Below are 27471 nucleotides of genomic sequence, written 5' to 3' on the forward strand. Positions count from 1 at the left end.
CCATATAATATGTGCTGGAAAGATGAGAGTCTGAACTGCAAGATGGACTACTCAAATAGATCAATTGATTAAGTCAACCCCAATCCGTGAGCCCATCAAAATGCACACCATGCTCAGGAATGCAATGCTAGTTGTTGAGTCATGTCTTGACAAGACAGACATGCAAACTCGAAGGCATGGGCAGCTGACATTCCTAGAGGCATGGGCTACACATCAAATCAGAGCATGGGCTACACATCAAATCAGCAGCATGGGAACCTAATGGGCAGCTCAGACAAATGGGAATAGCTAGGAATGGGTGTGCTTCACCAGCCAAAGGGGGAGCACGAATTTGCACTCTATAAATAGAGTGATGCACACTCATTCAGAAAAAAGTCACTCCATTCAGCCTAAAATTCACTTCAGCCATCCTCTAACACTCCCATCCTTCCCCAAACACTCCATTCAGTCCCAAATCACCAAAACAGCTCCAACAAGCCTTCCTTCCATTTCCCTACGAATTTCCTCTTTCTCTGCCATCACCACTCACCCAAACTCATCCCAAATCACCTCTTTAGTTGCCATACTCTAGATGTGAGAAAGCTCTTGGAGCAGCATTAGGTGTGGAGAAGCACTTGGAGAAGCCTTGGACACCACAAGTAACTTGAAATGGGTTTTCCACTCTTATTACATTCATTATGTTTTCTCATTTCTGTTTAAGTTTCATTTCCATTATGAGTAGCTAAATTCATAACTAGGACTTCGATGTAACCTAACATGAATATTAAGGTTTATAAGTTGAAGTTTTGAGTTTCAAGTTTGATTCATGATTCATGTTCTTATTCATTATGCTTATCAGTTAATATGCTTGTTTGGATGATTGATCACCATTAGAACTTGTATATTAGCTATCTTGGTTTGAATCAAGAGTAGACACCATGCTTTGATTCGAATTGAACTATGAATAAGAAAAGTATGTATGGACATTCGACAACAGGGATTAGATACATGCTTGGTTGTTTAAATTGTTCTTCTATGCTTAATGAGTTCCTAATGCTTAATTTAGGTTAGACAACAAATGATCAAGTTAGGGAATTAGGAACACAAGGTTAGGACCAGACACCATGGCCTAATCACACTTTAGCTAGAATCAATCTTTGAATCCGAATTAGACTTGTCACTTGACTCCTTATAACCTAGAATTGAATTGTTATGGTGAATCGAATGCCCTAGTCTCCCAATCTGTTTTCCAGCCCACAAAAACACTCTTTGTTACATTTGCTCACTTTGCTTTTGTTTGAAATTTCGTTTTGCCTCATTTGTTCAACAATTACAATCACTCTTTGTTTAAATTCTATTTTAGACTTAACCTCCTACTTTCTTGAATTTGGTAATCTAAGTACATAACTAATTTTAACTTCTCAGTCCTCGTGGGTACGACCTCGTACTTGTCTTGCTATATTACTAATTGGCCCGTACAATTGCGAGTTAACATATTAACAACAAATTTTGGCGCCGTTGCCGGGGATTGAATGAAAGTTCTTCCCTGGTTATGTGCCCAAGGTTACCCTATTCTTTTAGTAGTACTAATTAACTCAAGTTATTTTCTGTTTCAGGTAGTTTATGTCTAGAAATCCCTTACTTGAACAAGTGAGGTCTTCATTCCAACGTTCGAGATCTTTGAACACAAGACCATCTTTGCAACCAAACCGGGTGATCTCTGAAATTCAGAATCGTCTAGAAAGAGAGTTGGCAACTGCGAAAGAGCAAGCCATTGCCACATTTGAAGGTCTTGCTATCCACACTGACCTCCCAGGTTCTTCACCTTCAAATTGAATCAAGTTCAGACCAAGAAGAAGAAGAAGAGATGGCTGCCAATGAGTTCATGGGAGACCTTGATATCCCAACAATTCCAGCATCCCCTTCAAGCATCTTGCTGCCCACCGCAGCTCGAAACTATGAGCTTAAATCTTCTCATCTTAATATGTTGCCTTCCTTTTATGGTTTACCTAATGAAGATCCATTAACCCATATAAAGGATATTTTTAATGCTGTGAGCTCTTTTCCCTTGACAGGTGTGACGGAAGATCAACTTCGAATGAGAGTGTTTCCTTACACTTTGAAAGACAAGGCGAAATATTGGTTGAATTCTTTGAAGCCTAGTTCACTCACGACTTGGGGAGCCATTCAAAAGAAGTTCTTGGAGAAATACTTCTCCACGCAAAAAACCGACATGCTTAGGGACAAGATCTTACTATTTGCACAACAAGATGAAGAGTCGTTTTGTGAAGCATGGGAGAGATTCAATGGGCTGCTCAATCAATGTCCTCATCATGGGATTCCATTGAAGCTTCAGATGCGTATGTTTTATAAAGGACTAACCCCCTCTAGCCATAATATTGTCACTAATTTTGCAGGTGGTTCTTATAAGACTAAGACTCCAGAAGAAACATATGAACTCTTTGAGGAGATAGCAATGGAGACCCAACACACCGATACAAGAGGTAAACGTATTGCTGGTGGTCCTAATGATTCTTCCAGTGTGCAGATTTCCAAATTGGAACAAAAGCTAGATGCCCTCCTTGCATTGAACTCAAGAATCCCTTCAAAGGAAGTGTGTAGCATCTGTGAAACTCATGATCATCCTACCATTTCTTGTCCCCTTGGGGCTGCATATCCAGAATTTGTGCAAGAGCAAGCTAAGTTGGTGAATTCCTACAACCGAGGTCCAATAAATGATCCATATTCTCAAAGTTATAATCCAGGTTGGAGGAATCATCCAAACTTTTCATGGAGGAATACACATAATCAAGCGAATCCCCCTTCACTCCAAAGGCCACAACAATCATCATCGTTGGAGGATATAGTGAAGCAAATGGCAATCAACCAATCCAATTTCCAGCAAACTACACAAGCTGCCATCTCCAAGTTGGAAGTCAATTAGGCCGGATAGCTACTGAAATAGCTCAAAGAGAACAGAAATGGCCAAGCCAAACCGTGATCAATCCAAAAACCAAGAAGCCAAGGCCGTTCATGTGCTCAAATCAGGTAAGATTGTTGATAACAAAGTTGGTTCTGATCTATCAAATGATGTTGTGATTGTAGAGGATGAAGATGAAGAGAAACCACAGCTATGGAAGGAGAACAACCCAAAACGTCCCAATCTGCTCCTAAGGCCAAATCTGATTCTCAGGAACCCAATCCATTTCAATTGCATAAAAGAGATGACAAATTTGTGCCATCACATCTTCATCAAGATAGATACATCCCACCTCCTCCATATATTCCACCGATTCCATTTCCAGGCCGTTTGAAGAAAGCGAATCAAGATAAGGCTTTTAAAGAGATTTATGATATTTTGAGTAAAGTTAATATCAATTTGCCATTGCTTGATGTTGTTAAACAGATTCCTGCATATGGAAAGTTCATCAAGCACTTGATGACTCACAAGCTCAATTTTGCTCCAAGTGAAGAAGTAAAGCTCAACAAGAATGTGAGTCTTTGTGTTGCAAAGGAAGCTTCCACAAAACTAGAAGATCCTGGCAGCTTTGACATTCCCATTAACATTGGAGATAAGGCGGTTGGAAGAACCATGTTGGACTTGGGAGCAAGCATCAATGTAATGCCATATTCAGTTTATCAGGAGCTTGGCTTAGAAGGGATAAAGAAAACCTCAATTCGTCTTGAACTAGCTGATCATTCTATCAAATATCCTAAAGGTATTGTAGAAGATATTTTAGTTCAAGTTAATACACTCATTCTTCCGGCTGATTTTGTAGTTATGGATATGGAGGATAACCCATATGGAGACCGTGTTGATCCCATTCTCCTTGGGCGACCATTCATGGCCATCGCAGACACAATCATCAAAGTGAAAGATGGCACCCTCTCCATGACTGTTTTGGGTGAAGCTGTTGAATTTAAAGTGTTTGATGCTCTCTCTCAACCTTCTATCACTCTTGATACTTGTTTTTCAATTGATGTTGTGGATCATGAGGTTTCTTCTAAAATTGTGCAGAAAAGTCTAATGATGCTCTAGAAGCGGTCCTAACACAAGAAGAGGAAGATCTCTATGAATCGAGTTCCAAGAAGTGATGGCTGCCTTAGAAGTGTTTCAGCCATACCCACCATCCTTTAGGCCACCACTCGAGCCTCTTGAACCATCCTCCACAAAATTGGAGCCATCCATTATTACCCCACCAAAGCTAGAACTTAAACCTCTACCCAATCATCTTAAACATACTTATTTGGGTGCTAATGAAACTCTCCTGTTATAATTGCTGCAGGTCTCACCTCACATGAAGAGGACACAATTGAAGTTACGAAAGAGCATAAAACAGCCCTTGGATGGACCATAGCAGACATCAAAGGAATTAGTCCAAGCATGTGCATGCACCGAATTTTAATGGAAGAAGACAGCAAACCATCTCGTGATGCACAAAGAAGGCTAAATCCCAACATGAAAGAGGTGGTTAGGGCTGAAGTTTTAAAGCTACTTGATGTGGGAATCATCTACCCAATTTCAGATTCTAAGTGGGTGAGTCTGTGCAAGTTGTTCCTAAGAAGTCCGGAATCACCGTTGTAAAGAATGAGAAGAATGAGCTAGTTCCAACACGAACTATCACCGGTTGGAGAGTTTGCATTGATTACAGGAAGTTGAACACATCCACAAGAAAAGATCATTTTCCCTTGCCTTTCATTGATCAAATGCTTGATCGTTTATCAGCCATGCTTACTGTTTTCTTGATGGATTTTCAGGTTATAATCAAATTCCCATTGCTCCGGAAGACCAGGAGAAAACCACGTTCACATGCCCATTCGGTACATTTGCTTATAGAAGGATGCCATTTGGTTTGTGCAATGCTCCAGCAACTTTCCAAAGATGCATGATGGCAATCTTTTCTGATATGGTGGAACGATTCATGGAGGTATTTATGGATGATTTTTCAGTTTTTGGTTCATCTTTTGATGATTGTCTTCACCACTTGTCTCTAGTGCTTAAAAGATGTCAGGAAACAAATCTGATTTTGAATTGGGAGAAGTGTCACTTTATGGTAAGACAAGGAATTGTGCTAGGCCATGTTGTTTCAAGCAAGGGAATTGAAGTGGACAAAGCCAAGATAAATATCATCTCAAATCTACCACCCCCTTCCTCTGTTAAAAGAGTTAGAAGCTTTTTGGGCCATGCCGGATTCTATAGAAGGTTCATCAAAAATTTTCGAGCATTTCAAGACCATTGTGTAATCTCCTTGCTAAGGATGCTGTTTTTGAGTTTGATGAAACTTGCATGGAAGCTTTTACGACCTTGAAGAAAGAGCTAACTTCAGCCCCTATTATCATAGCTCAGTTGGTCTTTACCATTTGAAATAATGTGTGATGCCTCTGACTTTGCTATTGGTGCAGTTCTAGGTCAAAAGAAGAACAAGCTTCCCCATGTGATTCATTATGCGAGCGGACCTTGAATGATGCCCAACTCAATTACTCCACAGAGAAGGAGTTGCTTGCTGTGGTTTTTGCTTTAGAAAAATTTCGTTCTTACCTTGTTGGTTCTAAAGTAATTGTTTATTCTGACCATGCTGCTCTTAGATACTTGCTCACTAAGAAGGACGCCAAACCACGCTTGATCAGATGGATTCTCTTGCTACAAGAGTTCGATTTGGAGATTCGAGACAAGAAGGGATGTGAAAATGTGGTGGCTGACCATTTGAGCAGAATTGTGATTGAAGAGCATGGAGAAGCTGTACTACCCTTGAATGAGACTTTCCCGGATGAACAACTATTTGTTGCCCAAGTCAAAGAGCCATGGTATGCTGATTTTGTTAATTATCTTGCTTGTGGTGTTCTTAGAAATGATCTAACTTATCAGGACAAAAGAAGTTCTTTTCCATGGTGAAACATTATATGCAGGATGAACCTTTCTTATTCAAGCATTGCCCAGATCAACTCATTAGAAGATGTGTTCCGGAAGAAGAACAAGAAAGCATCCTTAGGCATAGCCACGAATTGGCTTGTGGAGGCCACTTTGGAGCTAAGAAAACAGCACTTAAAATTTTGCAATCAGGTTTCTTTTGGCCTACTCTATTCAAAGATGCATTTAATTTTTGTGTTAAGTGTGATAGGTGTCAAAGGATGGGAAACATAAGCCGCAGGAACGAAATGCCATTGAAGAACATACTCTTTGTGGAACTCTTCGATGTATGGGGTATTGATTTCATGGGACCATTCCCGTCTTCCTTTGGTTATACCTACATACTTGTTGCTGTTGATTATGTGTCTAAATGGGTGGAAGCCATAGCCACCAAAACCAATGATCATAAGGTGGTGCTGAAGTTCTTAAGGGACAATATTTTCACAAGGTTTGGTACTCCAAGGGCTGTCATTAGTGATGGAGGCAGCCATACTGCAACAAACCATTTGAAGCACTCATGAAGAAGTACAACATCACCCACCGAGTCTCTACACCATATCATCCTCAAACTTCTGGTCAAGTAGAAATAAGCAGAGAAATTAAGCAGATCCTAGAGAAGGTAGTGAATAGTACAAGGAAAGATTGGGCTGCCAAGCTCAATGATGCATTATGGGCTTATAGGACTGCATATAAGACTCCCATCGGAATGAGCCCTTATCGTCTTGTGTTTGGGAAAGCCCACTTGCCAATGGAGCTTGAACACAATGCTTTTTGGGCCATCAAGAAGTTGAATTTTGATCTGGACAAGGCCGGCCATGTTAGAAAGTTTCAGCTCAATGAATTGGAAGAAATTAGACATGAGTCCTATGAGAATGCAAGGCTTTACAAAGAATGAACCAAGAGTTACCATGACAGGAACATTCAACGGAAAGAGTTCACCAAAGGTATGTCAGTTCTTTTGTTTAACTCACGTTTGCGTCTCTTTCCAGGAAAATTGAAGTCTAGGTGGCTTGGCCCATTCACCGTGGTCAATGTTTCTCCCTATGGAGCTGTGGAGATTCAAAACCCTAAAGATGGCTCGACTTTCAAAGTAAATGGACAACGTTTAAAGCCATTCTATGAGGGAGTGTCAGTTGGAATTCAAACTGGTCATGTGGTGGATCATCTTCCATTCGTACAATCAAGTTAGCTAATCGCATAATGTCTTGCCAAGACATTAACTAAGGCGCTTCTTGGGAGGCAACCCATGTGTTGAAGAATAAGGTGCTTGGTAGCTGTCGACCTAATCGCATCAAGAGGGAGTTTCTCTAATCCTTGGTCTTAAACTTTCCCCTTATTATTTACATGTTCTCACTCATCTTTGTTATGCTTTAACATTGAGGACAATGTTCAATTCAGGTCTGGGGGGGAGGTTTTCAATTTTTGTTCATTTGTGTTTACAATTTTATTTTTGTTCATTTGTGTTTTCAATTTTCGTCCGCTTGTCACTATTTTTATTTTTATTTATTTTTATTTGTTTTTTGAATTTCATACAATCAATGCTATGGAGCTGCCATTGAGATTTTCATATCAGAAATTTTACACTTCACAAAGCTTTTGCTCTTAGAATTCTGGTGGCTAAGGTACCATGCTCAGATTATTGAAGGAGAATAGTGGAGACTACCCTAGTGAGCTATTTCGAGCCTAATTGCATTCTTGAGAGGGTTTAAAGTGTTTCTATTCCTCATCTCTACTTATTTTCTTCAATTCACTCTAAATGATCTCATTGTTCCATTTTGATTGAATACTAAGGATGATTCTCTTTGCAGATATCAGGTCGTGCTCTCATTCATGAATGAACTCATTGAAGTGATGCTAGGCTATGTGTGTATAACCATTCTCTGTGCTTTCTTTTCACCCTACCCATTCGTGTGTTCCATCAGCCCTCTTGCAGCCAAACACTTCAAGCCTTTTTCTTCTATCACCCTCATAATTCCCCTAACCTTGTATCTCAATCTAAGATATTTAACCTATTATAGCCATACCCTATAGCTTAGAAATATACCAAGGTGTGCCAAGATAAAGTTTGAAGCAAGGAAGTTGCTGCCACATGCCTAAATGTAAATTGGTGTGAATCTGTGCAATGAAGTTAAAGAAGAAGTAGATCAAGTCAGCAAATAAGAAAGATAAAGAGAAAGTGTTTCGGAGAAAGTGTTTCGATTTGATCTAAATGTGAAATATAAGGTCTATGCCAGATGATGCTATTAAGTTGCAGCCATATCATTCTAAATCAATGATACCTTGCAGATCAATGAAGAATGCAACCTTGGTATGTTCTTAAGTTAATTGTGTTCTTTCCAACTCTTCCATTTCCCCTAACCTTAGCCATTCATTACAACCTTGTGAAAGACCTAGCTGATCTTTGAGGATGTATTCATGGGTGCTGGTATGTATGTGTGTATCTCTATTCTTAGTATTTGATTCCCTTCATGAGATCTAACCAAATATCCTGCTTCTATTTCATATACTCACTTATGCTTGTTTGAGAGAATAAAACCATAGGTTCTGAGTGATTGAGTGCTATATGTGAGAATTAGAGTTGAAGCATGTTCTTCCTTCAAGATTTGAGTATGTTTACTTTGAAGCCGTGTGCCTTTGAGCTATAGCTTCCACTTTACACACTTATTGATCATCTATCTTGGCAACTCTCTGGTGTTGGAGGTATGATTAAAGTTTTCTTTCATTTTCATTAGTCGTTTTCAAAGTTAGTTTTCTAACCTTTTGTTTTGTAGAGTCGAAAGCGTTTGTGGGTATCGTTTCTGTTAAACCCTCAGGAGACACAACTCCTCCTACTAGGGATGCCTAGAGGTTTAAAGGCTTGTTGCATATGCTCAATGCAAACGAGTTACCCGCAGAAGTGGTTTAGTTAAACTTCTTGTTTTGTTTTTAACTTTGTTTTCTTTTGTTTTGCTCGGGACTAGCAAAATCTAGGTCTGGGGTATTTGATCAGTTCACAATTGCATATCATTTTGTACCCTTCTAACTTATGATTTGGTTATGTTATTGAGTCAAACGTGTGCTTTTAATCCCTTTTCTGTTTATCATTCAGTTCATTGAGCCTTAGGTAGTAATGGTGCCTTTGGATAAGAAAAGATGCAAAATGGTGCAAAAACGAGCAGACTGGGTTGGCAACTCATTTCGCCTTAACGTCTTTCTCCCAACTTTGATTGGCCCATATAATATGTGCCTGGAAATATGAGAGTCTGAACTGCAAGATGGACTACTCAAATAGATCAATTGATTAAGTCAACCCCAATCAGTGAGCCCATCAAAATGCACACCATGCTCGGGAATGCAAGCTGCTTTGTTGAGTCATGTCTTGACAAGGCGACATGGAAACTTCGAAGGCATGGGCAGCTGACATTCCTAGAGGCATGGGCTACACATCAAATCAGCAGCATGGGCTACACATCAAATCAGCAGCATGGGAACCTAATGGGCAGCTCGGACAAATGGGAATAGCTAGGAATGGGTGTGCTTCACCGCCAAAGGGGGAGCACAATTTGCACTCTATAAATAGAGTGATGCACACTCATTCAGAAAAAAAAGTCACTCCATTCAGCCTAAAATTCACTTCAGCCATCCTCTAACACTCTCATCCTTCCCCAAACACTCCATTCAGTCCCAAATCACCAAAACAGCTCCAACAAGCCTTCCTTCCATTTCCCTACGAATTTCCTCTTTCTCTGCCATCACCACTCACCCAAACTCATCCCAAATCACCTCTTTAGTTGCCATACTCTAGATGTGAGAAAGCTCTTGGAGCAGCATTAGGTGTGGAGAAGCACTTGGAGAAGCCTTGGACACCACAAGTAACTTCAGAAATGGGTTTTTCCACTCTTATTACATTCATTATGTTTTCTCATTTTTGTTTAAGTTTCATTTCCATTATGAGTAGCTAAATTCATAACTAGGACTTCGATGTAACTTAACATGAATATTCTGGGTTTATAAGTTGAAGTTTTGAGTTTCAAGTTTGATTCATGATTCATGTTCTTATTCATTATGCTTATCAGTTAATATGCTTGTTTGGATGATTGATCACCATTAGAACTTGTATATTAGCTATCTTGGTTTGAATCAAGAGTAGACACCATGCTTTGATTCGAATTGAACTATGAATAAGAAAAGTATGTATGGACATTCGACAACAGGGATTAGATACATGCTTGGTTGTTTAAATTGTTCTTCTATGCTTAATGAGTTCCTAATGCTTAATTTAGGTTAGACAACAAATGATCAAGTTAGGGAATTAGGAACACAAGGTTAGGACCAGACACCATGGCCTAATCACACTTTAGCTAGAATCAATCTTTGAATCCGAATTAGACTTGTCACTTGACTCCTTATAACCTAGAATTGAATTGTTATGGTGAATCGAATGCCCTAGTCTCCCAATCTGTTTTCCAGCCCACAAAAACACTCTTTGTTACATTTGCTCACTTTGCTTTTGTTTGAAATTTCATTTTGCCTCATTAGGTTCCCAATCTGCTATATTACTAATTGGCCCGTACAATTGCGAGTTAACATATTAACAACAACTCCTCCCACCATATTATGATGTTCCCCAAGTTTTGGACTCAATCCGATATTGATTGTTCCCTGAAATCGGATAATTGATTAAATCTGAAGCTCGTTACGAAATAGCGTGGATGGTGTATTGCACAGCTTTAACCATCGGTATTCACTCAAAACCCACCGAATGACTCCTCCCACCATATTATGATGTTCCCCAAGTTTTGGACTCAATCCGATATCGATTGTTCCCTGAAATCGGATAATTCGGATTAAATCTGGCTCGTTACGAAATAGCGTGGATGGTGTATTGCAAAGCTTTAGCCGTTGGATTTCACTAAAACCTCAAATGACTCCCCACCATATGGTGTTCCCCACGTTTTGGAGTCAGTTCGATATCGATTGGTCCTTGAAATCGGACAATTCAAGTTCGTAAGAAGTTCGTTACGAAATGAATTGGATGGTGTATTGCACTGCTTTGGCCATTTGATTTCATTCAAAACCCACCAAATGACTCCTCCCACAATATTATGGGGTTCCCCAAGTTTTGGACTCAGTCTGATATCGATTGGTCCTTGAAATCGGACAGCTCAAGTTAAAAGTTCGTTCGAAATGAAGTGGATGGTGTATTGCACAGCATTAGCCATTTGATTTCACTCAAAACCCACCAAATGACTTCTCCAACCACAATATGATGTTCCGCAAGTTTTGGACTCAGTCCTATATCGATTGTTCGTTGAAATCGGACAATTGAGTTCGTCCAAGTTCGTTCGGAAATGAAGTGGATGGTGTATTGCATAGCTTTAGCCATTGGATTCCACTCAAAACCCCCCAAATGACTCCTCCGACCACAATATGATGTTCCCCAAGTTTTGGACTCAATCCAATATCGATTGGTCCTTGAAATCGGACAATTCAGCTTCGTACGAAGTTCGGTTTGAAATGAAGTGGATGATGGATTGCACAGCTTTAACCATTAGATTTCTCTCAAAATCCACCAAATGAATCCTCCCACCATATTATGATGTTCCCCAAGTTTTGGACTCAATCCGAGATCGATTGGTCCTTGAAATCGGACAATTCAGTTTCGTATGAAGGTCGTTCTGAAATCAAGTGGATGGTGTGTCGCATAGCTTTAGCCATTGGATTTCACTAAAAACCCACCAAATGACTCCTCCCACCATATGGTGTTCCCCAAGTTTTGGACTCAGTCCGATATCGATTGGTCCTTAAAATCGGACAATTCAAGTTCGTACGAAGTTTGTTCTGAATTGAAGTGGATGGTTTATTGCATAGCTTTAGCCATTGGATTTCACTCAAAACCCACCAAATGCCTCCTCTCACCATATTATGATGTTCCCCAAGTTTTGGACTCAATCCGATATCGATTGGTCCTTGAAATCGGACAATTGAGTTAAATCGAAGTTCGTTACGAAATGAAGTGGATGGTGTATTGCGGCTTTAACCATCATATTCACTCAAAACCCACCAAATGACTCCTCCCATCAGTATTAACTACGCAATTATGCGGGCCAATTAGTAATATAGCAACACAAGTGCAGTCGTACCCACGAGGTGAGAAGTTAAAATTAGTTATGTACTTAGATTACCAAATTCAAGAAAGTAGGAGGTTAAGTCTAAAATAGAATTTAAAGCAAGAGTGATTGTAATTGTTGAACAAATGAGGCAAAACGAAATTTCAAACAAAAGCAAAGTGGCAAATGTAACAAAGAGTGTTTTTGTGGGCTCGAAAACAGATTGGGAGACTAGGGCATTTGATTCACCATAACAATTCAATTCTAGGTTATAAGGAGTCAAGTGACAAGTCTAATTCGGATTCAAAGATTGATTCTAGCTAAAGTATGATTAGGCCATGGTGTCTGGTCCTAACCTTGTGTTCCTAATTCACTAACTTGATCATTTGTTGTCTAACCTAAATTAAGCATTAGGAACTCATTAAGCATAGAAGAACAATTTAAACAACCAAGCATGTATCTAATCCCTGTTGTCGAATGTCCATGCATACTTTTCTTATTCATAGTTCAATTCGAATCAAAGCATGGTGTCTACTCTTGATTCAAACCAAGATAGCTAATATACAAGTTCTAATGGTGATCAATCATCCAAACAAGAATATTAAGCGATAAGCATAATGAATAAGAACATGAATCATGAATCAAACTTGAAACTCAAAACTTCAACTTATAAACCCAGAATATTCATGTTAGGTTACATGGAAGTCCTAGTTATGAATTTAGCTACTCATAATGGAAATGAAACTTAAACAAAAATGAGAAAACATAATAAATGTAACAAGAGTGGAAAAACCCATTTCTGAAGTTACTTGTGGTGTCCAAGGCTTCTCCAAATGCTTCTCCACACATAATGCTACTCCAAGAGCTTCCTCACATCTAGAGTATGGCAACTAAAGAGGTGATTTGGGATAAGTTTGGGTGAGTGGTGATGGCAGAGAAAGAGGAAATTCGTAGGGAAATGAAAGGAAGGCTTGTTGGAGCTGTTTTGGTGATTTGGGACTGAATGGAGTGTTTGGGGAGGACGGGAGTGTTAGAGGATGGCTGAAGTGAATTTTAGGCTGAATGGAGTGACTTTTCTTGAATGAGTGTGCATCACTCTATTTATAGAGTGCAAATTCGTGCTCCCCCTTTGGCTGGTGAAGCACACCCATTCTAGCTGTTCCCATTTGTCTGAGCTGCCCATTAGGTTCCAATGCTACTGATTTGATGTGTAGCCCATGCCTCTAGGGATGTCAGCTGCCCATGCCTTCGAGTTTCCATCTTTGTCTTGTCACATGGCTTAACACTATGATTGCATTCCTGAGCATGGTGTGCATTTTGATGGGCTCACGGATTGGGGTTGACTTAATCAATTGATACATTTGAGTTGTCCATCTTGAAGTTCAGACTCTCATCTTTCCAAGCACATATTACATGGGCCAATCAAAGTTAGGAGAAAGACGTTAAGGCCAAAATGAGTTGCCAACCCAGTCTGCTCGTCTTTGCACCATTTTGCATCTTTTCTTATCCAAAGGCACCATTGCTACCTAAGGCTCAATGAAGTGAATGATAAACAGAAAAGGGATTAAAAGCACACATTTGACTCAATAACATAACCAAATCATAAGTTAGAAGGGTACAAAATGATATGCAATTGTGGAACTGATCAAATACCCCCAGACCTAGATTTTGCTAGTCCTCGAGCAAAACAAAAGAAAACAAAGTTAAAAACAAAACAAGAAGTTTAACTAAACCACTTCTGCGGGTAACTCGATTGCATTGAGCATATGCAACAAGCCTTTAAACCTCTAGGCATCCCTAGTAGGTGGAGTTGTGTCTCTGAGGGTTTAACATAAGCGATACCCACAAACGCTTTACTGACTCTACAAAACAAAGGTTAGAAAACTAACTTTGAAAACGACTAATGAAAATGAAAGAAAACTTTAATCATACCTCCAACACCAGAGAGTTGCCAAGATAGATGATCAATAAGTGTGTAAAGTGGAAGCTATAGCTCAAAGGCACACGGCTTCAAAGTAAACATACTCAAATCTTGAAGGAAGAACATGCTTCAACTCTAATTCTCACATATAGCACTCAATCACTCAGAACCTATGGTTTTATTCTCTCAAACAAGCATAAGTGAGTATATGAAATAGAAGCAGGATATTTGGTTAGATCTCATGAAGGGAATCAAATACTAAAAATAGAGATACACACATACATACCAGCACCCATGAATACATCCTCAAAGATCAGCTAGGACTTTCACAAGGTTGTAATGAATGGCTAAGGTTAGGGGAAATGGAAGAGTTGAAAAGAACACAATTAACTTAAGAACATACCAAGGTTGCATTCTTCATTGATCTGCAAGGTATCATTGATTTAGAATGATATGGCTGCAACTTCATAGCATCATCTGGCATAGACCTTATCACTACAACAAAAAGTGAAAAAGACGACCAGAAAAACACGACGGTCTAAGTGAAAACCGTCGTTGTTTTTTAAAAGACGACGGTTTTATAAAACCGCCGTGAAATAACACATTAGACAACTAAAAAATGGAGTTTCAAATGGCTGTTCATAAAACACGACGTACTTAATTTAAAAACCGACGTCTTATTGAAATAGGATTTTCAAGAGGTAAAATCGAAGCCAACAAATAACGGCGGAAGTTATGAACCGACCGACGTAGAAAGTAAAGATGACGGTTTCAAAAAAAGCCGTCGTTTTTACCCGAAATTAACACAACCAAGTTTTCGTATAAGGCGCCGTATAATTACAAATAAATCCACGGCGGTAAAATACAAAATACCGCCGTATTAAATTAATGTACAACTACGGCAAAGGTAAATATAACGACGTCTTTCTCGTATTTCTACGACGACATCTTTAATTCTTACCAAGTTGGGGTTTTCATATAACGACGTATTATATAATTTAACGTCGTATTTGTCCACTTTATACGTCATACATTATATTTAAACCGTCGTCTGAATAAGAATTGTTTTTAACAATTTATTTCTTGGATTTTGTTATCCTCGTCGGTAGATCTACTTAACGACAAGAATTGAAATAACCACGACGGTTTATATAGAAAACCGCCGACATAATCAGATTATTCTGAGATCACAAGGGTTAGGAAATCTTACAAGATGGAACTCTGTTGCTCATCATCATCTTACCAGAAGACAATATTTTAGAGGTTAATGATGTATGTGTATTTGTGTCTTTGAGATACACAAACGCACATACACATTAACATCAAAAAATTGCATCTGAAATTGTGACGGCAGCCTCAGATTTGCAATCGGAGAGACAATTTTTTGGAAGTGAACATTTACATCAAACAATTGCCTCCTAAAACTTCACGACGGCAGCCACAGATTTGCAATCAGCGAGACAATTTATTGAAAATTGGTGATTTGCAATCAGATTTGCAATCAGAGATGAGGTGAGAAGAAGTTGAAACCCTAATCGAATACTTAAACTGAAAGAACCCGTGGAAAAAAACCCTATTTATAATTAAAAAACCAAATCCACGTCGGTTATATTACACATAACGACGTTTAACAAAAATAATCCTCGTCGGTAACAAATACATTACGTCGTTTTCTTCTTACTTAAGACGACAAGAAACAACGACGGTATAACAAAAACAGTCGTTGTTTTATATTTTTATTTGATTTAAATCAGTCACCTAGAAAAGAAACTTTATAAATTCTAGAACATTAATTTCCTCGGGAAAAAAAACTATATGTATAAGGCACTGTTTTTGAAAAATAAACTATAAGAAAAAGGAGAAAAAAATTATATTTATAATAAAAAAATAAAATCCACGTCGGTTATATTACACATAACGACGTGTAAAAACGAATCCACGTCGTAAAAAAATAATACGTCGTTTTAGTTTAGTGTTATCCACGTCGGTATATTACAATAAAACGACGTATATTATGAAAATAAACGTCGTAACTTTAAAATAACCGTCGTGTTAAATATTTCTACCATGACGCGAGATATTGAGTTATCGACTTTTATTTAGGAGTTTACTACGGCGGTACCTACAACACTACTGTCGTATTATGTACCACGTCATAAGTTCAAATTAACGTCGTAGTTTGTCTATTAATACGTCGTCGTTATATGTAAACCGCCGTCTTATTACTATGAAACGGTTTGTATACATATACAACTTTTCGTCTACCGACTTACACATGCACTGTTTCCAAACCCGAGAAAAATTTCAATCTCGAGAAAACTTTTCGTCTTTTTCCTTGTCGAGCACTGTCAGAGTATCTCATCGTCTTCCTCTTGTCTTCGTCGCCTCTGAACTTAAACACCAAAATCCGAGAGAAAGCTTTCATTGCACGCATAAAGGTAAGCTTTCATTTCTCTGTTTTTGTTGCTATTTTTGTTGCTATTTTGCATGCTCATACTGTTTTTGTTTTGAAAATCTTTTTACCTTTTTTCTGGCGAAAATCATTTTTACTCTTTCAAGTTTGATAAAATACACAGAAAGAGAGGGAAAGTTTCAACTTTGAACACAACTAATTCAACTAAATAAGGACGGTAGCTTTGTATTTGCGTGGTTAAATATGTAGACCACGACGGTTCGTCGATCGTCCTAGCGTCGTCTTAAAATGATCTAAGTTGTTTTTAAGCGGTGTCAAATTTTATTTGCTTGTTTAGTTGCAGGTTTGATTTCTACGAACCATGGTTTCGTTTTCCTAATTTGATAAAATACGAGAGAGAAAGAAAGTAGGGTTTGGTATCTTATATAGCAGCGGTATCTTATTATTGTGCCGTGTGAATGTTCATACCACGCGTTGTTTTAAGATACCGTCGTCTACAAAAAGATGCCAAAGCTTTTTCTTTCTATTTTATCAAATTAGGAAAAACAAAACCATGTTTGAAGAAATTAAACCTACAATCAAACATTCACAGAGAAAGAAAAATGTTTTGGTTTCTTATAAATACGACGGTAGCTTATTATTCACGTCGTGTGAATATCCATAACACGACGGTATATTAATATTTACGTCGTGTTAATATGAATATCACGACGTCGTGTAAATATCGCGTAATAAGTTCTTTTCGTCTTATTTAATATTGTTTCGTCGTTGTTTAAACATTTGTATTGTTTCTTCTTTAAACATTTATTACGTCTGATGTTATGTTATTACGTCGTGTAAAATCTTATCATACGTCGTAGTTTATAAATAACCGTCGTTTGTGTTCTAATTTTTTCCCGAAATATTTTCACTTGCAGGTTTGTTTATTCTGTAACCATGGTTTCTCAAGACCAAAGTAAGTACTCTGGCTCCAAAAAATGGAGGTAAGGAGCTTGGAATGGAAACTCCTCAAGACAAGCCCTTGAAGAAGATGAAGTTTGTTTCATCTGCTGAGACAGAACCAAGCAGCCCGACAACAATTTCGAGGATTCAAAGTCAGGTCGAGGTATGAGCACAATGCCTCGTGTTGTGAAGAGAAAATTGCAGAAAATCAAGCCAGTTGTTGAGTACAATAAAAGGGGCAAAGGATGTGGCCCTGCACATACTGAGATGCAGTCCTACATTGGTGTGTTGGCACGCTCCGAGTCCCACTTGTGGACAAGAAATGGGCTGAAATCCCCAATGATATAAAGGAGCAGATTTGGGAAGCCGTTGACATGGCTTTTGTGGTAGGTCAAGGGGCAAGACCTCGATGTTATCTTCTGCTGCCAAGAAATGGAAGGATTTCAAGTCTACACTGACAAGGCATTATATCCTTCCATACATCAAGGAGAGGGAGAAATTAAGCCAACCTCAAGTATATAAATTCATAGAAAGCGAGAATGGGATGCCTTTGTAGCTTCAAGGTTATCCAAAGAATTTGAGTCTGTGCATTCTCAACATGCACAGATTAGGAGAAACTTGAGTACAATCATCGATTGTCTCGAAAAGGATATGCTGGTTTGGAGGATCAATTGGAGAAACCATGCAGGGTAGAAATTGATCGATCTACCTTATGGAAGAAAGCTAGATAGGACAAACATGGTAACATCCCAGATCCAAAGGTGGCAGAGAAAGCAAAATTAATTGTAAGCCTACACACTCTGTTTTAAATTTTATTAAACTGTGTATATATAATTCTTATTACGTCTAATGTTATATTTTTTCGTCGTGTCAATGATTTTACTACGTCGAAATATTTTAAAAACGTCGTGAAAGATCTAAAACTGGAATCACAACTCTGTTTTCTGTAAGTATAGATAAGACGTCGGTGGTTAATTTTTTCGTCGTTTTAATGTTATTACTACGTCGAAATGTTTTCAAAAACGTCGTGAAAGATCTAAATCTGGAATCACAACTCTGTTTTCTGTAATTACAGAAAAAGACGTCGGTGGTTTATAACGTCGAGTTCTATTTTGGTGCGTCGTTTTAAACATCTAACCACGTCGGTTTTAATTAACGTCGTTATAAATATATTATAACGTCGAGTTCTATTTTGGTGCGTCGTGTGAAATTATATACTGCGTCGTTTGTTTATAAATAACCGTCGTGTGTTTTCTTGTGCTGACTTTTTTGTATGTCTTTGTTTTAGGATGAATTGCAAAAACAAGTGGCTGAAGGCATCTGAGTGTAACTGGCAGTAATGATGTCTTGACCTTGGCTTTGGGTCCCGAGCATCCAGGGAGAGTAAGAGGGGTAGGTGCTGGGATTTCCCCTAGGCAATTCTTCAATTTACCTAGACCACAGAGGGTAAAGTTTGCTGATCAATTGAAGGAAAGTGTAAGACTTGTCCTTCAAGAGGAGACTAAGAAGATGGAAGCTAGAACCAAACAATTAGTAGAGGTGAGAGGAACATTTACTAAGTCGGCTTTCCCACCTCATCCCCAATTTTGATCCAAGCATGCTTAAACCGAAAACTAGCCCCTCTCAAAACCAAGGTCTACAGCAAAGCCCCATAAATCCAATGTCGATAAAGCTAGCATTGGGGCTGAAGGGAGATCCCAACATTTAGAGGATGATCTGCCAAAATGGGGAGCAGGGAAGAAAGCGGTAACATAACGAACTTTGAATTCTCTGTTTTTTTACATTAGACGTCGTTATTATGAATAAACCCGTCGTTTTAAAACCATACCACGACGATTTTATAAATAACCCGTCGTTTTTATTTAAATATCGCGTCGTATTTAGTTTACTTGTTTTACACGCCACTAGACGTCATACTTTGTGGTTTTTAGACGACGGTTTTAGTCATATAACGACGTAATATACAATTACCACGACGTTTATTATTTACCATCGTTTAATAATTTTAAGACGTCCATAATTCTTACATACCGTCTTAGGTTATGCCTTACCACGACGTTTTGGTTTAATTTTTTTACTCTCTGTACAATCTGTCTTATATATATATTTCTTTATTATTTAAAACAGAAATCTGGGGCTTTAGATAATCAAGATGAAGAGAAGAAAGGAGAAAACAAAGATGAAGGGAAGAAGGAAGAAAAACAAGAGAAAAAAGATGAAGGACAAAAGGAAGAAACAAATGATGAAGAGAAGAAAGAAGAAGAACAAGAAGAAGAAAAGCATGACGAGGAGGTATATTCTCATAACTTTGCCTTTTTAATTTGTTTTTCACATTTCAGACGTCGATATTTTTCTTTAAACCGTCGTTTGTTTTCACATTAGATGTCGGAATTTATTTTCTACGACGTCTATAGTTATATAAAAGCGGTATTTAATTATCGTCGTTTAAATTATAATAAGACGCAGCGTTTTTAATTTAAACCGTCGTTTTTAATGAATTACCACGTCATTTTATTTTGCTTTATTTCTTTAAGCGTAGTCTGAAGTAGTTGATTATTCGAATGTGGAGGTGCCATCTTCCTTACAGTCCCTTTGTCGTTATGTGGAAACGACACTAAAGCCTCAGGAGAAGATCATGACCTTCAACATTGAGAAGGAGGTGTTTGGTGCAGCTCGAAGTACCTTCATCTTGCATGAAGATATTACACAGTTTGCAGGCATGGAAGAAATTGGGGCTACTGTGGTTGCAGTATATATGAGGTTTGTCATAATCAAATATCAAACATTATATCATAAGACGTCGGTTGTTTAATTATTACGTCGTTTTAAACCACTAAAAACGTTGTTCTTTTTCTACCGTCGTGATAAATTAGTTATCACGTCTGTTTCTATTTCATTTCGTCGTGTGAAATTGTATAATACGTCGTTTGTGTATAAATAACCGTCGTTTGTTTTATATATTTAGGTGCTTATATGATGTTTTGAGAGACGCAAATATGTGCAGCATGGTTGGCTTTATCGACCTGCTCAAGTTAGTGCCAATTTGGGTCACTAAGCGGCGGATCACGAATTGTAGCGATCGACTTCAAAAAACAGATGGTGAACAGATTTTCATGATGCCTTACAATCCAGGTTAGTCTCCTTAAAAGGATTTTGTTTGTATGATTTTCACTAATTGACCACTTATAAAACTGTTTAACTAATTCTGTGTCGTTTGAAACATCTAACCACGTCGGTTATTTATTTATTGAGTCGTTTGAAACAACTAACCACGTCGGTAGTTAATTATCGTCGTGATAAATTTATAATAACGTCGATGATTAAGTTATTACGTCGTGTGAAACTATATAATACGTCGGTTTTTATATTAACCGTCGTTTTTTATTTTATTTTTGTGCAGCCGTCATTGGGTCTTGCGATTGTGAGGGCAAAGAGGGAAACCGTCTATTTTCTGGATCCTCCTGCCGGAAATCGTGTGGTTGATGAGGAGGGCAAAAACATCGTGAACAGTGCTTTAAAATTTATAATTCCCACATAGGCAGACCAGGCCGTAAAGCACCAATCTGGAAAACTCTGCCAGGCACACCAAAGCAACCCAGCAGTGTCGAATGCGGGTATTATGTGATGCGCTTCATGAGGGACATCATCATGGATCCTTCCTTGGAGTTTGAGAAGAAGGTAAGAATAAAATTTTCAGAAACATTTTTTGTGGTTTTTTGTATTATCAACGACGGTCATTTAAAATTACCGTCGTTGAATCGATATACTACGTCGGTTATGATAAAACAACGTCGTCTGTCTCTGAATTTCTTTTTGTAAAGCTTAATAATCATTGTTTATGGATTGCAGTTTGCCAAGGGAAAAGATCAAGCGCCATACCCCCAAGCAGCCATTGATGAAGTCAGGAAAGAATGGGCAGAGTTTGTTTGCCTTCATATGGATTAGATGATTGTTGGAACACTTGATATTTTTATATAATATATAATTTTTTCTATAATATATAATGTCCAAATTTTGTTTATAATATACATCCTTTTTTTCCCTGAAAATTTGTTGAGGTTTTCATATTATAAAAGAAAAAACAAATTGCGTAACCGACGTGTAATAACTTTCCAACGACATAATTATGTAAAAACCGACGTAAAATGATATTTAGATGTGATGGGGCGTACATAAGACGTCGTTTTGATGACAATTTCGCCATGGTTTCGCTTTTAAACGACGTGCTTTTGAACAAGTAAGTCGTTTATTAGGGTTTAGGTTAATACCTTATAACGACGGTGATTAGGTCGTTGAATATGTATTTTACGTCTGATGGTGAAACATCCGCCATGGTTTCTCTTTTCAACGACGTCTTTTTACATGTGAGTCGTTTATTATTATTTACAACGTCGTGGTTTGTTGTTGACATAAGAATATTTTATTATTTTTAATTCAAAATTTTAAAAATAAATTTAAAATAAATTCAAAAAATTCAACTTCAACTCCTATGAAGTCATTGATATATTTTCTTCCCCCTAAAACCCAAAAAAATGCAGTTTGTGTAATAAAAGATTAAAATGTCCAACCTAAATAAAATTGTTTTGATGAGTCATAGCATCACTTACATAGTTTGATGGTTTAGGGTCTAGGGTTTGGGGATTAGGGTTGTTATTTATTAGGGTTTATGGTTAAAGTATAATTTTTGGGGTTTAGGGTTTATGTTTGTTATTTCTTAGGATGTAAAACCATAAACAATTTTATAAAATTAAATTTTACAAATATATAATTTAGGGTTTTAAAGTTTAGGGTATTACTTTTAACGACGATGATTGAGTCGTGGAATATGGAGTTTACGTCGTATGGCGAAAAATCCGACGTCGTTTCTCTTTTAAACGACGTTTTGTTTACACGTGAGTCGTTTGTTATTGTTTACAACGTCGGTAGTTAATTAACCTCGCCGTGGTTTGTTGTTGACATAAGAATATTTTATTATTTTTAATTCAAAATTTTAAAAATAAATTTAAAATAAATTCAAAAAATTCAACTTCAACTCCTATGAAGTCATTGATATATTTTCTTCCCCCTAAAACCCAAAAAAATGCAGTTTGTGTAATAAAAGATTAAAATGTCCAACCTAAATAAAATTGTTTTGATGAGTCATAGCATCACTTACATAGTTTGATGGTTTAGGGTCTAGGGTTTGGGGATTAGGGTTGTTATTTATTAGGGTTTATGGTTAAAGTATAATTTTTGGGGTTTAGGGTTTATGTTTGTTATTTCTTAGGATGTAAAACCATAAACAATTTTATAAAATTAAATTTTACAAATATATAATTTAGGGTTTTAAAGTTTAGGGTATTACTTTTAACGACGGTAATTGAGTCGTGGAATATGAAGTTTACGTCGTATGGTGAAAAATCCGACGTCGTTTCTCTTTTAAACGACGGGTTGTTTACACGTGAGTCGTTTATTATTGTTTACAACGTCGGTAGTTAATTAACCCCGCCGTGGTTTTTCATAGTTTTAACGCCTCTTTTGATTTTGCGTGTACATATTTTACCACGACGTCCTTAATGTAATTAGCGTCATGTTTAATGTTAAATTTTAACGACGCGTGTTTTTTCGGTCGATGTTTTAAAAAGCGCGGTTTCTTAAAATATTCGCGGAACCTAAAATTTTCAGATTTGGCTCTTATTTTTATACTTCTAACCCTGAACCCTAAAATTGTTAGATTTCGCGCAACATAACATTTCGCTCTCTCACTTCATCTCTAATTCAAAGTTGGGCCAGGCTGTGTCAAATCCAATTTGGTCATAATCTGTGAGCTCTGCCAACCTGTAAGTACAAACCCTCTCTTCCCCTTGTAAATTCATTGAATGATATATTACGTTGTTTTGTTAAAGGGTTTTAGGTATATGTTTTGCGATCTGTTAATAATGTTGTTAAAGGGTTCATGGATTTTCTGTTTAATGTTTTCTTGATCACTCTCTGTTATGTTGAATTGGGAATGGATTTCATTTTGTCGGATCTTTTAATCACTCTCTGTTATGTTGAATTGGGAATGGATTTATTGTTTTCATGCTTAGTATATGTTGGTTTCACGTATATGTTAGTTTCTTGCTTGGTTTCATGTCTATGTTGTGTTGTTAATAGGGTTTTCGGATCTTGAAAATAAACTGTTTAACGACGCGTTTTCAGGCATACAACGACGGTTTTTACTTTAAACCGTCGTTATTTCTTATACACGACGGTGTTATGTAACTACCGTCGTGGTTATAATTAGACGACGTAAAATCCGTCGTCTATAAATGTCAAATACGTCTGTTTTTGTTTAAAAACCGTCGTCTATGTTGTATATTACTTGCTATTAGACTTTATATAATCTGCTATAGTGATGGTCATTGCTTTCCTTTTCACTTTATTATATATAATAGGGTATAGTGTCGGAGATGGATAAGTCATGGATGCACTCGGATAGAAGATCGAAGGCATATGAGTTAGGGGTGGAAGCATTTTTGAACTTTTCTGTAGAAAATCTTCTAACTACCACACATATCCGTTGTCCATGTGTTAAATGTGTTAATTTGAAATTGTTTGGGGTTGGAATTATAAGGGATCACTTATACTTTAATGGAGTTGACCAAAGCTATAAGAATTGGACATTTCACGGAGAACCTTGGGAAGCGACTACTAATGCTAGTAGAAATGTTGAAGAAGATGATGACCATAGTAGGTACAGTTTTGTGTCCGAAGAAATAGAGATGGATGATAATGATTTTGGTGATTTTGGATCTGATCCTTATGAGTTTGCCAATGTGATTGGGGATGGAGATCAACCATTGTACCCTGGTTGTAGAAAGTACACGAAGTTATCGGCATTAGTGAAGTTGTATAATTTGAAGGCAAAATATGGGATGAGTGATGGCTGTTTTACAGAATTATTGATACTTCAAGGCGATTTGCTTCCAGAAGGAAATACAATACCGGCCTCTATGTATGAGGCAAAAAAGACTTTGTGTGCATTGGGGCTGAGTTATGAGAAAATGCATGCATGCCCCAATGATTGCATCTTGTATAGGAAGGAGTATGAGGATTTAACTCATTGTCCTAATTGTGGTATCTCAAGGTGGAAGGAAGGCAAAGATTCAATCTTGAAAGAGGGTGTGCCAGTGAAGGTGGTGTGGTATTTTCCTCCAATTTCAAGGTTTAAAAGGATGTTTCGATCACATGAGACTGCTAAGAGTTTGACTTGGCATGCTGCTAGAAAATCAATTGACGGTTATATGTCTCATCCAGCGGATTCCCCGTCTTGGAAACTTCTTGATGATAAATGGCCCGAGTTTGGTAATGAGCCGAGAAACTTGAGATTGGCTCTGTCATTTGATGGATTCAATCCCCACAGTTCTCTAAGTAGCAGATATAGTTGCTGGCCAGTTATCTTAGTTACATATAATCTCCCTCCATGGCTGTGCATGAAACGAAAGTTCATGATGTTGACCTTATTGATTTCCGGTCCTAAACAGCCCGGAAATGATATAGACGTCTACTTGGAGCCTTTGATTGATGATTTAAAATCTTTGTGGGATGGGATTGGAGGAGTGTATGATGCACATAATAGAGAATACTTTACACTCAGAGCTGCATTAATGTGGACAATTAATGATTTCCCCGCCTATGGAAACTTATCTGGTTGTGTTGTTAAAGGATATAAAGCTTGTCCAATATGCGGCGATGATACACCTAGTCACAGGTTGAAAAATGGCCACAAAATTTGTTACATTGGGCATAGAAAATGGTTACCGATCAATCATCCATATAGGAGGCAACGTGCAGCTTTTAATGGGAAACTGAATATGGCACGCCTCTGAGCCATTAACCGGAGAAGAAGTGCTGCATATGGTTGAAGATGGTGTGAGTTTGTTGGAAGAAGAAATCAATATTCTTTGATCTCGAGTATTGGAAATACCTTCCTGTGAGGCATGTCCTAGATGTTATGCACATTGAGAAGAATGTTTGCGATAGTATCATTGGTACATTGCTGGAGATCCCTGGAAAAAATAAAGATGGGATTGCTGCTCGATTAGATTTATTGAACATGGGGGTCAAAACTGATTTGCAACCCGAGTATGGAGAAAGACGTACTCGTTTGCCTCCCGGGCCTTGGAATTTGTCAAGAGCAGAGAAGAGAGAGGTTTGCAATTCTTTCTATGGTATGAAGGTCCCTGAAGGTTATTCTTCAAATATAAAAAATCTTGTATCTTTACAAGATTCAAGACTTCTTGGCCTTAAATCACATGATTGTCATACCTTAATGCAACAATTGCTCCCTGTGGCAATTCGTTCTGTTTTGGAGAAGCCTGCAAGGTATGCAATAACTCGTTTGTGCTTCTTCTTCAATGCTATATGTGCAAAGACTGTTGATGTTTCCAAGCTAGATAAGTTGGAAGAAGATGTAGTAGTTACTTTGTGTTTGCTTGAGAAGTACTTTCCCCCTTCATTCTTTGATATCATGGTTCATCTAGTAGTACATCTTGTCAGAGAAGTTAAATCTGTGTGGGCCAGTATATTTTAGATGGATGTACCCGTTTGAAAGATATATGAAAGTGCTAAAGGGGTATGTTCAGAATCGTACTCGTCCGAAGGTTGCATTGCTTGAGCGGTATATAGTGAAGAAGCTGTAGAGTTTTGTCTTGAGCATTTATCGATGTTAGTACAGTTGGAGTGCCTTCAAGCCAAAAGATGGGAGTTTCAAAGCCATTATCAGGTTGCACAGTGAGCGTAGTTGATCGGGACCTGTTGAACCAAGCACATCTATATGTCTTGGAGAATACGGAGGAAGTCCTACCTTATATCGAGTACGTATGAGTTTTATTCTTTAAGTTTCCATTTTAAATTATTTCTTATGTTTATCTTATATGTTTGGGACCGTAATACTTGAATTTTGTGTGTCATGTAGGCAACATATGATTCACATCCAGACCACTTATCCAAAATTTAGAAAGAGAACAAAGTGGCTGCAGGATAAGCACAATAGCACTTTCATTCAATGGCTACGCTTCAAGGTATATGTTATTGAATAACATATTGGACTTTTAATTTTCTTCTTTCTATGTTAGATTGAATGAAGTTATATGATTAATTTGCAGGTTCAAAGTGAACTTAATGAGGAAGACAATCATGGCGTATCAGAAAATTTAAGGTGGCTAGCAGCTGGTCCAAACATGGCAAGTGCCATTATATAGGAGCTATCTCATTAAAGGTATTAAATTCAACATCAAGGCACAAGATGATGTGCGGACAACTCAAAATAGTGGAGTTTATTTACTTGCACATACTATGCAAGTTGCTAGTGCCAAGGATAAAAACCTAATTCTCTCAAATATGGGTTTCTATGGTGTCATTCAAGAAATTTGGGACCTTGACTACCAAAAGTTTACAATCCCAGTCTTTAGGTGTGATTGGATTGATAATACTTCTGGTCTTGTAGTGGACGAACTTGGATTTACCCTTGTAGATTTGAGTAAAATTGGACATAGGAATGACCAATTTGTTTTGGCTTCTCAAGTCAAACAAGTATTTTTTGTTGACGACCCGATGCATCGTGGTTGGTCGGTAGTGTTATCAATGCCTAATAGAGAATATAATGATGTTATTGGTGATGATGTCTTAGGTGATGTGAGAATTGAGTGTGAGCCATTTACTAGGGGGATGCCAAATGTTGACACATTTGATGAAGTGGTGGTTGAGTTAGGGAGTCAAAATATTCGAGATGGGTGTGAAGATATATGGGTTGAATGATGCTTTTAATTGGCAGTGTATGACATTAATTTTGTAATATATTGTAATGTGATTTCTTCACTTTCATTATACTGGTTTTGGCCACAAAACAATCGAACAAAAATTACTGGTTCCAGATTACAAAACACGACGGTTTTGATAAAAATGTAATAAAACGACGTCTGTTCTAATAAATAACGACGTTTTGGAGCATTCAACGACCGCAATATATTTACCGACGTCTTAAAGCAAAGTAACAATGAAGAACCACGGACGCTATTGTGAAACAGTAATCCAGGATAACACGTCGGACAAGCATAAAGAACCGCCATGTAATTCAAAATAACACGACTCAATCCCATAATACCGACGTCTAAAAGATGAGAATTTTAACTGAACGTTACAAAAGACGACGTCGTCATGAATTTACCACGTCGTAAGTTCTTTAATAAACGAAGTG

At 37.7% G+C, this 27471-nt stretch overlaps 2 protein-coding genes and 1 non-coding gene across 3 annotated transcripts; 2 read left to right on the top strand and 1 right to left on the bottom strand.

The window, feature by feature from the left end:
• The first annotated feature begins 1844 nt into the window (after positions 1–1844).
• On the top strand, positions 1845–6408 carry LOC148920811 (uncharacterized). The gene is given in 10 exon segments (XM_089047096.1): positions 1845–2912; positions 2915–2986; positions 2989–3096; positions 3099–3995; positions 3998–4060; positions 4266–4520; positions 4738–5182; positions 5383–5784; positions 5887–5985; positions 6099–6408. Coding segments are annotated over 10 exon segments (3717 nt in total). The 5' UTR covers positions 1845–1846.
• On the bottom strand, positions 2213–2319 carry LOC148920812 (small nucleolar RNA R71). Its single transcript, XR_016123411.1, has one exon. It is a non-coding gene; the product is annotated as a small nucleolar RNA R71 (small nucleolar RNA).
• Positions 6405–6782, top strand: LOC148920813 (uncharacterized). The gene has a single exon (XM_089047105.1). It carries the CDS (start codon positions 6405–6407, stop codon positions 6780–6782), a length of 378 nt encoding a protein of 125 aa, XP_088903231.1.
• Positions 6783–27471: the final 20689 nt, after the last annotated feature.

The sequence above is a fragment of the Prunus mume genome, linkage group LG1 (assembly GCF_029339155.1).
Source record: "Prunus mume cultivar Tortuosa linkage group LG1, ASM2933915v1, whole genome shotgun sequence".
NCBI lineage: Eukaryota > Viridiplantae > Streptophyta > Magnoliopsida > Rosales > Rosaceae > Prunus > Prunus mume.